Raw genomic sequence first — 12,585 nt, forward strand, 5'->3', positions numbered from 1 at the left:
CGCTTTTCTAACATATCCTGTTTTTATTTCACCTATGCCTCTCCCTCACCCCAAAAATATGCAAATTTGCATAAATTACATTGATTAAGATATCCTGTGAACCATGTCCATTGCATATGCTGCAGTAACCATTCCGCTAATGGTATTACAGCAATTACACTCAAAATATTCACAGTAAACACTTGAGTCCCCTCTTTTAATGAAAGTATAAACTTTAAATGTTAAAGACAGCCAACATTAGCAAACTTGGCCAAACTAGAAGAAAAATACTAAATTCAAAAGTTCTTTGGAAAATAAAAAACAAGTACATTATTATATAAAAAAAATCCCCAAATCCAAATACTTGAAAACACTATTGCAGATATGATTTATGTCTGCTTGCTAAATAATTCAGTTTTTCTTCAGTCATATTAAATGTGCATCAATTTCCAGGTTTCGTATCAATGGCAACTGAAAGAGATAGCAATAATTTTTGCCAACGGAGTTACGTAGCTTTTCCTCAGCTTATTCTTATCCATTAATAGGGAAACATTAAAACAGCACAGGATTCTGTAACAGGGACAACAGAAAGCAGATTTAAGATATGCAATTATTTTTGTGGTAATTTACAGATAACACACATCCAAATAGATATAGCAGATAGTAGGTCTGTCTCAAATTCTCATAAGTATGAAACATTAGGGGCAACTTCTTTGCAACCTGCTCATAAGTAATTACAGAATTGGGAGGGTGGTAGGGGCGGGCGGGGAGAAAAGTTCAATTGCTATATAGAAACTTCAAACAAAATGATATATCACCACTAAGAGCCAAAACAAAATATTATTGATGAGGCAAAAACTTTTGATCACGTCAAAATTAATGAAATTACCATTTATTGCAAATCACATGTATAAAGTCACATTCACCAGCTGACTCAAAAGATTACCTTAGTGTCTTTCTCATTCTCTGAAACAAACATGCCCCCACTGCAGGAATCCGCTCAAATCTAAATATGGAAAAATTAATATGAACTTCACAGTGCCAAAAAGGTGCTTGCATGACTCTTCTTTCCAATGTTCAATACCTTCTCTGGGCTAATGAATCAGTCCTTTTGTCCAGAAAAGGGTATAAAAGCACAATGCCCAACCGTATATAAATAATTCTGAAATCATGAACACAGTTGAAATGGATGGAAGGGAGCTGGGCATGTACGAAAACACAAGTAAACATCATATTTCCATTAATACTTTATTTAGTGTGATACTTTTTGTCATCTGTTCTATTGAACATTTTAATAGCATAATGCAAACTCAAAAATTTAGAGTTCCTCTTCAGTCTATTAAAAACCACCAAGACATTCTGATTGACATTTGTTCTTTCAGAAATAAGAAAAATTGACAGTACAATTAGGCACACTGTTGACACTGTACAATGAAATGCACAAATTCATTAATAGCTATTTACCATGTGCTCTTAGGTTCCCCCTGTAGTTTACAAGCCGTGCTCGGATGAGGAAATTTCATCCGTGACATGAGTCTTACAAGGAGTGACTAACTAGACTTTTAAAACAAGTCCTTAAATAAACTAACGCATCAACAACAGAATGTAAGTTGTTGGGTTAAGACGACTGTTAAACATACATTTCAAAACATTAAAACTTTTCATTATACAATTTATTTAAATGCACATATGCTAAAGAAAATATTGCACAAAATTAAAATCTCAGTATAAAGTATGTGCATGGGGCCCGTTAAAATTAGTTTCCATGAAGGTGTTTCTCAGAAATAAGATTTGGTAATGTGCATTTTATAGATCATAGCTTATCTGATAAACTGCAGAAATGGGCACTTATTTCTGTGGTAATATTTACCAGTACATGAGTGAAAACCATCATTTAGAAAAGGTCTGGTCAGATTAAAACGAGAAAACTATTTTTAAACAGGACATTTAAGGCTAATCTCAATTACATTTGCTAGAGTGGCAACATTAATCTGATCAATCCCAATCAGAGCACTCACTTGTTATCTTGGACACACCCAACTTTAAAGTACATTAAAATCTCTGTACATTAAAATTTACAATCATCTCTGGAGGCTTTACAGTTGTATGAAAATACACGGCTCAGTAATTCCTTGACTAATGGACCAAGCACAGACATGGATGCAACTAAAAAAAACTTTGCTCTATTCAGCTGTTTTGAGGAACGCAGGCAGTGGGTGGAATACAGCCCAATCTTGTGGTTTTCTGAGACCAGTGATCAAGTTTTTGTGACACCAGATCACATCCACATAAGCTAAATCCCCAAAATACTATTCCTGCCACAGGGATGTTCATCTAGGCCCTTTAGGGTCTTTCAAATTTGTACTCTTTTAAAACCAATGCCCATCAGCCATCACATTCTCTCAAAGGTACACACTGATTTGTGCCGAATTCATCTTTTCCTTCTTCAAATTGGATACACATCAGTTCGATCAAATGCAAAATCATTATAATTGTGCTTTGCTCTATTCTTAAGCAATACTGCTACTCCCATTACCTAAGAGATGATTCAGTGGGTGTACAATTGGTTTTGATGCTCACTAAATACAAGGAGACAGCTACAAGATGCAGCAATTTGACCATGCATCCGCAGCTCTTCTATTACAAATTAATGCACATTTCCTCGATGAACTATGGAGACATTATAATAAATATAAACCAGTTATGATACACAGGGATATTATGAAGGAAAAGTGCATTAGAAACCAAAAACAGCAGACAATGTCTTCCGAAGTAAGCCATTGAATCATGGCTCTGGAGGCTGGCACAACAAAGGTGGCATCATAACTGGAGCTGTGTGGGTTTCATAACCCCAGAGAAACTGCCGTAACATAGACTGATCTAGGGCAGGTGCGCAAGCCCCTGTCCTCAAGGGCACAGTTTTCTTGGCTGGAAGCGTCACCTCTTTTGAGAGGAACCAATTTGAGCTGACTGAGACTTCTGCTTGTATTTTTGCATTCGCTGTGATCGTGAATGTAATTTGATGAAGAGCTCACGAAATTTGTGCTGCGGAAAAAGGGTTTCTAGGAAGCCTTCAAGAAACACGTAGACCAATCTTCGGTTTAACTGGTTATGCTGGAACATCTCAAAGACTCGTAAAATGCCTTTACGTGTGGTTTCAGCACCAATGATATGTTTTAGTTCATCTGGAAAAGAAAACATTGTTACTGGTAGTCTAAAGGGAGTAGTACAAGAGGATAAAATTTTAATATCTAGGTTAGTGTTTATGTAGATTCATTGCCACTCCATCAACCCACTGCATACTAAAATAAATCTGAAATTTGGGAAAAAATAATTCTGTGCATATCAAGAAAGAAATGTTAATGCTGGGTAACATGCCCCTATTTTTTTTTTAAACTAAATATCCAGAAGCTGTTTTATGTTACACATTGCAGTAATCAGATGCTGGATATATTTTCCATTCTCCATGATCACCCACCCTGATGGTGGTTCATATTAAGAAATGGAGGTTGATGACTGGATGGTGTTGCAGATTGATTTAGTACCTTTAATCATAGGATTTGAATTCAGCTCAGAATTATGGAAAACTATTTTTTCTGTTGCTCTATTTGAAATAAATTTATGGACACACCCCAGTTTTTGATTTATATGCCCCCACGTTCCAAATTTGGCAACATCGTTTAGAGAGAATATAAGCATAGCTGATATCAAAACAAATAAAAAAGAATCACAATGCCCGTGTGAGGATAAAGCATATTTTAGAGATGTAACTATTATACACTTACTCTCAAAAGAATCAAAGGGTTCTGTTGTGATAAAAGCTGATCAACTATTCCATTCTACACTAAATCAAGCAATAACACAAATAGAAGAGGTATTCAGAATTAGGAACAAATGTCTTCTACCTGGCATAATTACTAGCATCTTGGTCTTAGCTGCCACTCTTGACCGCATTCTGATGGCCTTTTCCCTGCGTGGGGCAGTTTCTGCTAAGATACCATTAGGCCAAAATGAATCTCTGCAGACAAAAATTACAAATCATTTTAAAAATGTTAACAAAACAAATTTATGAAGCATGTATAACTTTTTTTTTAAATTACCTGAATCGTTTAACTGTTTCTGCAACTTGCTCTGGTGAAGTCATCCAATCAACATGGTCCACAATTTTCCTAGAAGTGAAAAAGTATCAACATTGAGGACAAAACTTGATGGTTATTCTCAAAAATACATTTCAGCATATCTATTGAACTCTTCTTCTCAAAATGATGGTCATCCTGTGATGGCCCAAGTGCTTTTAGGGGAAAACCTACATTTTACATAGGGGTGATGGTACCTTCAGGAACTAGTTTTCTCTAGATTATTATTTCTGGTAAAGCACCTTGCTTCCATCATGTGACCAGGGAGATAAACAACAAAATAAGGATCAACAAAATATTAATTATAAGGGAGTAGATTGTGGATGTGGCTCTGGTCTCAAGCAGGACTTTAGTTTTTAGTTCTAGAACAAGCTAAGTATAGCGAACATCTCTTTCAGGCAGAGTTCAGTTGAAATTCTGTGTGCTGGTGAAAAGGGTGCAGAAACCTTGATAACCGAAGGGCTCTACCAACAGTGAGTTGAACCTCTGGGACAGCCAAACTGAGAAGAGAAAAAGAGGGGGAGTTTTAGATGCAAGATTCCAGAGTAAAAGAACATTAGAACCAAACGAGCTCTAACCCAAGGACGCTATTGATGTCGGTGTTGAACAGGGAGCCTATAGTCATGGGACAGTTGGAGGAGATTTGAAGGGACAACCTAGCTGAAGTAAGTGGAACTTCTCGGATCTGTGTGTAGTTAAATTCTTTTAATTTGGATCGTGAGCCTTGTGGCTCCATACTTTTAGTAGATACCTGGGTTTTTGGATTAAAAAAAACTAAACGCACTACTAGTCTCTACTGAGATCATAACAAACCTGATACAGTTTCTTTTAGTTAAGACAGAAGATGCACAAAAGCCATAAGTTGTAAACATCAACACCATTTTGAAGTTTTCAAAATCTCAAGCAGGTTTTCTGCTGGATGCTACAGACAATGTTATCTCTGCCTATCTGACAGGCATATCCTACAGCCCATCTCCGAATGGATCAAACTTGCTGCAAATGCAGCTGGTGTACTTGTGTTACAGTGTCTACCATGCAACTCACTAAATTAAACGCAAGTTTGAGATTATAGCATGTTGTATGGTGAAAGGCTTTGTAATAATTTGGACAGTTTAGTAATAAAAACCTGTTGATTGTGTCTCCATAAGTAGCTCGAATAAGTTGCTGAAGCAAGTTTTTGATGTTTCTTCTTAACCAGTGATTTTTCTCTTTCAAGTCAAATACTTCATCCATGAGAAGCAGCATAACTCTGAGAGGAATATTGTCATCAACCTGTTTCAGGAAATAATCAAATACTGAAAATTACATATATAATCTTAATAGGCATTAAAAAAATAACCCTAGGCCAGATTTTTGCAGAATCTTGGAGACTCAATGGAGCTTTAAAACTGGTGGACAGGACCAAGAAGTCCTGGTCCCATTTCCAGCAGATCCCATTTTTGCTGGTTTCAATAACTGTTAACAGAACCCTAAGTGCTCTCATTACAGCAATATTACTGCTTAATTGCTTTCCACAACCTATCATTATCACAATGGGGTGGGTGGGGGGAGTAGTTATAAGTTCACGCTTGATTGGCAGCTCAAAAAGGTTATTAAATGATTAGCTGCCTTTTGGGTTACGAATAAAAAGGTCTGTTTTTCTAAGGGAATAAGTACTTCAGTGGATTTAAATGTATTGAATGGGCTTTCATGAATGGGACTTTTTTTATATAGTGAACTCTAATAGATTTTATTTAATCTTAGCATGGCTCGAGGTCTGCCTATGGTGGATACTAAGTAGGTTGGCATAGAAGGCTTAAAGGCAAAGGGTGGTGGATGTGAGTCATTGGTTGGCATGAAGCTGGCATGGATGGGGCATGGGAAGGGGCTGGGGGGGTGAGAGGTGAAGGATAGAGGGCCTAATATTCAACAAAATAACTGGAACAAGATCCCAGAGAGCCAAGATAGATCCTTTAACCTGCCTGCCTTGGCACTTGGTAGCCTCAAGAGAGAGAAAATCCTGTCCCCAGTCTCTAAACACTAAGCTGAAGTGGAAATTTGATCGTTCTCTAATTTTGAGTAATAGTGTCAAATTCTAAATATTCATATTCAGCTAAAACAGGTTACTTGCTATGCTCTCAAAGTATTATTCCTCTAATGCTTAATAATATTTTTCATAGGATACTACTGATTGCAGCAAGTCATTAGAAGAGAACTTAAACATTCTTCAATACAATATTCTTATATTTTAATAATGAAAATAAAAGTATAGCCCCTAGATTGTGGATTTAAAGTATTAAGCAATTTTATCAGAATGCAATGGATCCCAAATGCACTTGGGTCATTCAGTACCAGTGCTACATTAACAACAGTACTTGGACACCTAAGGCCTTACACTAAACTAAAAAGAAGTCAATCATTGCAAACCAAGCAATACTTTTGAAAATAAAAATAAAAATAAAAACAGTAACAGCCAGCGTTAATAAAAACCCAGCATCTCCTGATTTCCAAAACTATTAAACATTAAAAAATGGTAACGCACATTATCATCCAGCTGGGCAGAAATACGAATATGTTCACTATCCTCTTCTGGCTTTAATGGAGGAACCTGCACCAAAAATTAGATAGGTATGTTAATTAATGTTAGTACAGCAAATAAAATTCGAGAAAAAATATTCAACAAGTATGAAATTGGAAAAAAAATTTACATCTGAATTCACAAAATTTTCCACCATCATGTCTGGTTTGATGAAGGAAATCTCCTCTATCCTTAGAACCATCTGCCATCCGAAATATCTGCACTCTGAATTCTGACCTTTCTCACTTCCCCAATTTTAAATTGTTCCACCTTTGTCAACTGTGCCTTCAACTAACGGGCTAAGCTCTGGAATTTCCTCCCAAACAATTTTCAACAAAAGTATGTTCCATTAAAAAAAAATTCAGTGAGAAAGATCCATCTGTAACTTACTAGGAAATTTAAGGCGAGTATTAGATTGAAAGAGACTTATAATGTTGCAAAGAATAGTAATCATCCTGGGGATTGGGAGAGTTTTAGAAACGAGCAAGGGGTGATCAAAACATTGATAAAATGGGGAAAAAAGAGCGAGTACATTAGGCAGGAAAATAAAAATGGATTCTAAGAGCTTTCACAAGTATAAAAAGGAGAAAGGCTAAAGTAAACATTGGTTCCTTAGAGACAGGAAAAAGTATCATGCAGAATGAAGAAATGGCAAAGAAGTTTAACAAATATGTGTCTTCACTGTAGAAGACAAATTAAATACCAGAAAAGGAGGCTAACCAAGGGGGGCGATGGCGATGTGTGTGACAAAGGTAATAAAGAAATTGATATCAGAAAAAGTACCAGAGAAACTTAAGGGACTAAAATCCAACAAATCCCCAGAACCTGACTGCCTACCTACTGGGGTTCTAAAAGAGATAGCTGCAGAGATAATGGGTGCATCTATTGTGATTTTCCAAAGTTCCTTAGATTGTAGAATGGTACTAGCTGACTGGAAGTTAGCACATGTAACTATTCAAGAAAACGAGACAGAAACAGGGAACTCCAGGCCAAAAGCAAAGTCTGAAATAAAAAACAGAAAATGCTGGAAATACTCAGGTCTGGCAACATCTGTGGAAATTTTTAAATAGCAGGCTGAAATAATAGGTCTACCAGAGCAGACCTGTTTGTGGATCCTGAGGAGGTGGTAAGAAGCAAACTGTTCGTGAATGGGGGACAATGAAGTAGGAAACCATGGAGAGATCATCTCCAGAGATGAGGTCAGTGAGTGTCCTGGAAACAATGGCTTGATGTTTGGTGGTAATTTTTAATAGCAGGTGGAAAGCATAGATCTATAGGCCTACACAAATCTCCTCCACTTATCCTGCCAGGTCTCCAAACTATAGACCGGTTAGGCTGACATCAAAAATTACTGGAAAATGCTGGAATCTATGCCTGTATTAAGTAAGTTTTAACCATGCACTTAGGAAGTCAAAATATGATCAGAGTCAATAAGGTTTTACAAAAGAGAAACAGTGTTTGACAAATTTATTAAGAGTTTTTTTGAGTTATGTAAATAGTAGGGTAAATAAAGGGGAGCCAGTAGATATAGCATTCTTGTATTTCTAAAAGGCATTCAATAAGGTGCCACATGAAAAGTTAATAATATGCAAGATATGGAGGTGTTGGGAATAATATATTAGCATGGAATGGAGGACTGGTTAACGGATAGGAAGTGGAGAGTAGGGTTAAACGGGGTACTTTCAATTTGGCAGGCTGTAACTAGTAAAGTGCTGCAATGAGCAGTGCTGGGACCTCAGCTATTTACAATCTATATTAATGACTTAGAAAAAGAGACACAGTAATGCATCCAAGTTTGCTGGTGATACAAAGCTACGTGGAAATATAAGCTATGGGAACGACACAGAAAGGCTATGATACAGTTCACTCAGGGAGTCCAAGTTGCTGTAGCAACATGTATTTTTACATGTACATGGTAGTCTGGAGCCAAGGATGGTGATGGTAGAGGCTTCAACATTTTTCTCATCACATAGCTGACCAGAAATCTTTCCTGCTCTTACTGCCTATCATTATGTATTGGAAGGATCTGCAGGTTGATAATCAACCTGCTTGGCTGTGCTATGAATGCATCTTCCTTGGCAAGGCCTAGGATAGGACACGAACCAGATGCAGGGATGTTATCCATTGTGCCACAAGACCTCCTACCAAGAGGCTACAAAAAGATAAAGACAGTTTAAGTGAGTGGGCAACAGGGTGGCAGATGCAGTATAATGTGGATGTGTGAGATTATTTACTTTGGTAGTAAGAAAAGAAAAACAGAATTTTTTTAAAAAAAGGAGTCAAACATTTAAACACTGATGTTTTGAGAGACTTGGGTGTTGTTAGTTATGTCATATGCCCGTGGAACTTATAGGGAGGATGTAGGTGTTGGGAGAGATTAGGAGGCTGTTCGTGGCTGGAATGTTGATGTGTGAACAATGGAAAGTACCAACACCATGATCACATGGCAGGGAGACAATTTGCGATGAAAAACTCTTTACAACCGACATTTTTTGAACAGCCAAGTTAGTTAATCAAAGAAAAGGTGATCCCATGGGAAGAGATCCTGGATGAGCCCCCAATCGGACATGGACAGAGGAGAGATGTGGAATAACTTTCTCTTCTTCCCGTAGAGTGTTTTAACCACCCACACAGTGCTGTGACTTTTAAGACACCAACTAGCTTGTTTTCTTGTAAGTTTAAAATCAATAAAGGATAAATCTTTATTTATCATAATACCCAAAATGTAAATGCAACAAATACCCACTCCCAAAACACACACAAGAAAGGATGATTTCTAAAGCTATAACATGCACTTAGATACTAGAAGGGTAAAACAGAAACAGGTCACTTCTTTACAGTCCTTAAGATGGCAGTTGATAATATTACAGGCCTGAAGAATTTCTCCTGGTTCCTTGAAGACAAATGGAGGTTGAAAGTTTCTGGCTTTTCAGTTTGAATTGTGGTTTAGCCTCTATAATGGAGAAATGTAATCCCACAGGTAAAATGCATTAGCCCCTTTTCACTGCTTGAGATGACTTCTGGCCGTCGTCTTCCTTTTGCTGGACAGCTAAGTTGCTCGGTACAAATGGGGAGATTGGGGCTCAGAGCAGTAATTGCTCGGTGCTGCTGAGACGCTGGAACTCAATGGAGCCCATAGTGTTCAGTAATAGCTCAGTGCAGGAGTGGAAGCTAGGAGCTCAGGGAAGACAGTGGTCAGTGAACAACAGTTCATTGGCAGTGTTTGACCAGTTCAGCTGGGAAGCAGTGAAGGGAAGCTGTTGGTTCAGTGCAGCCAAAAAGACCAAGAAGGCTGAACCTGGTAGCATGTCTGAGAAGGGTCGTGAACAGTTGACTTTTGGGAAGAATCAAATCCGTGCAAGATTCCAAAAGAAGGGAAGCTGAGGTCCCTTTTGAGGAAAACAGTGTTTGAGGGATTTTTGTGACTCACCATGATCACTGTCATGTGGGTGGGTGGCTGAATTTGTGGGTTTTGGAATCTGCCATTTGGTAATAACCACAGTTTGCCTTTTAACTCATGTTTACCTCATATTAATTCTGAATGTTAAAATATAGGATCATATTTAGTGTATAATTTGTGGGCTCTATCGTAAAAATTCCTCAGTTTGTCTAAAATGAACAAAGTATTACAAGTGCGCTGTGGAAAGATTAACGATCATGACCTTGGGGAGTTCATGGGAATAAATGTTTGCATTGTTTTACCCATTTAAAAAAAAAGTTGTTTTACTTATATCATAGAAAAATGAAATATCTTGGAATTTCTTTTCTTTCTTTTTTTTTGCAGAGATGTTACAGTCTCATCATATGCCCATGGAACTTGTTGGGAGGCTGGAGGTGCACGGAGGGATTTGGAGGCTGTTCATGGCCGGAATGTTGATGTGTGGACAATGGAAAACCCTGACACTATGGTCACATGACATGGAGGCAGTTTGTGATGAAAAATGCCTTATAGCTGACACTTTGTAATTGACATGTTTTGAATGGCCATAAGTCAGTTAATGGAAGAAAAGAATATCTTGAGGGAAGTGATCCCAGTCCAGCAAAAGGAAGAACCTTGCCATGAAGTCATTTCAAGCAGTGAAAAAGGGCTCATTTGTTTTATCTGTAAGATTACATTTCTTCATTAGTGGCTCGACCACAATTTAGACTAAAAAGCAAAACTCCCAACCTCCACTTGTCTTCAGGAAACCAGGAGAGAATCCTTCAGGCCTGCAATGTTATCAGACACCATCTTACAGACTGTAAAGAAGTGAATTGTTTCTGTTTCACACTTCTAGTAACCCAAGTGCATCCAATATCTCTAGAAAACATCTTTACTTGTACGTTGGTGTCTATGTGGTTTAAGGAGTGAGTGTTTGTTGTTTACTTTTCGGGTGTTGTGATAAATTAATGTTTATCTCTTTTTGATTTTAAACTTATAGGCAATTACCGGCAAGCCCGTTTCTTAAAACTCACAGCACTGGGAGGGAGTGGGGGGCAGGGGATGGGGGGTTTAAAATCACTCCTCAGAAATGCATCTTATTGCAGTCAGTTGAGAAGTGGGAAGAAGGGGAAATTATCCCACATATCTCCCCTGCCCGTAACAGTGTATTCATACAAGGAACACAAAAAGTTAACATGCAGGTACAGCAAGCAATTAGGAAGGCAAATTGCATGTTGGCCTTTATTGGAAGGGCACTAGAGTACAAGAATAAGAAAATCTTGCAACAAAAGTATAGGATATTGATGAGACCACACTGAGAATAGTGTGCATACTTTTGGTCTCCACATCTACAGAAGGATACACTTGCCTTGGGAAGTGGTAAAGTGAAGGTTCTCTAGATCAGTTCTTTGGATAAGTGGGTTCTGCTATGATGAGAGGCTGAGTTAAATTGGGCTTACACTTGCTGGAATTGAATGAGAAGAATGATTGAAACATGCAAGATTCTTAAGGGGCTTGAAAGGTAGACATTGAGAGGTTGTTTCTCCTGGACGGGGAATCCAGGACAAGGAATCCAGGACACAGGGAACAGACTCAGGACAAGGAACTGAGATGGGGAGAAATTTCTTTACTCAGAGGGTTGTGAATGTTTGGAATTCCCTACCCCAGAAGTTGTGGATGCTTCACTGATGAGTATATTACTCAAGGTTGGGACAGATAGATTATTGATCTCTCCGGGAATGAAGGGATATAGGGAGTGGACAAGCAAGTGAAGTTGAGGCAGGAGATCAGCCATGATCACACTGAATTATGGAACAGGCTCAAGGGGCCATATGGTCTTCTACTACTCCTATTTCCTTTGTTCTTTTAAACCTCTCCACCTCTCTTTCTTTCTTTATGGTACTTCTTAAAAGCCACCCTCATCTGCCATATTATCCCCTTATGTAGCTCGGTGTAAAATTTTGTTTGATAATGCTGTGTATGAAATGCACTTGGATATTTCACTACATTAAAGGGTTATATATAAATCAAACTGATGTTTTTGGAATACCTTTGAAAATGTATGCCTAATTTCATGTCCCAACTTATCCATATTGTCTGATACTTTTGTCATTCCTTCTGCCAGACTGTCTGGAATTGACTTCACAACATTTGAAACATTTCTCATTGAGTTACGAAGGGGATTTACAAGCGTGTCCATCTGCAAAACACAAACAAGATGCAGACCAAGCATTCACCAAAAAAATACATTCGCCATGACTCCGTAAAAAAGTTTTCTGCAAATTGAACTGTATTTCTGGATGATCAGAAAAGCATTTTTCATTCAGAAAATTTTAACAAATCTCCATTATGAAGGTAATTCATTCTGGCGAATCACTCAATCACAAAATTCTCTGAGCTTATAACTTTCTTTCAAAAAGTTTGGGAAAATGCTGATCAGTAGTATGACCCATCATTTTAGTGACATGATCAGGTCAAACTGCAACAATCCT

General features: G+C 37.8%; 1 protein-coding gene across 5 annotated transcripts in view; it reads right to left on the bottom strand.

The window, feature by feature from the left end:
• Positions 1–1,213: 1,213 nt before the first annotated feature.
• Positions 1,214–12,585, bottom strand: part of snx13 (sorting nexin 13) — a 172,880-nt gene continuing 161,508 nt past the window's right edge. For 4 of the 5 annotated variants that reach the window (XM_041184463.1, XM_041184462.1, XM_041184466.1 and 1 more), the window contains 6 exons: positions 12,144–12,293; positions 6,637–6,702; positions 5,242–5,387; positions 4,080–4,148; positions 3,885–3,997; positions 1,214–3,164 (listed from right to left, as the gene is read on the bottom strand). In XM_041184463.1, the coding sequence (XP_041040397.1) occupies positions 2,917–3,164; positions 3,885–3,997; positions 4,080–4,148; positions 5,242–5,387; positions 6,637–6,702; positions 12,144–12,293 (792 nt within the window). In that variant the 3' untranslated portion in view covers positions 1,214–2,916. The remainder of the gene's footprint in view (positions 3,165–3,884; positions 3,998–4,079; positions 4,149–5,241; positions 5,388–6,636; positions 6,703–12,143; positions 12,294–12,585) is intronic. The other variant, XM_041184464.1, reaches the window with a different exon arrangement.

This window comes from Carcharodon carcharias, chromosome 3 (assembly GCF_017639515.1).
Source record: "Carcharodon carcharias isolate sCarCar2 chromosome 3, sCarCar2.pri, whole genome shotgun sequence".
In the NCBI taxonomy this organism is placed as follows: Eukaryota; Metazoa; Chordata; class Chondrichthyes; order Lamniformes; family Lamnidae; genus Carcharodon; species Carcharodon carcharias.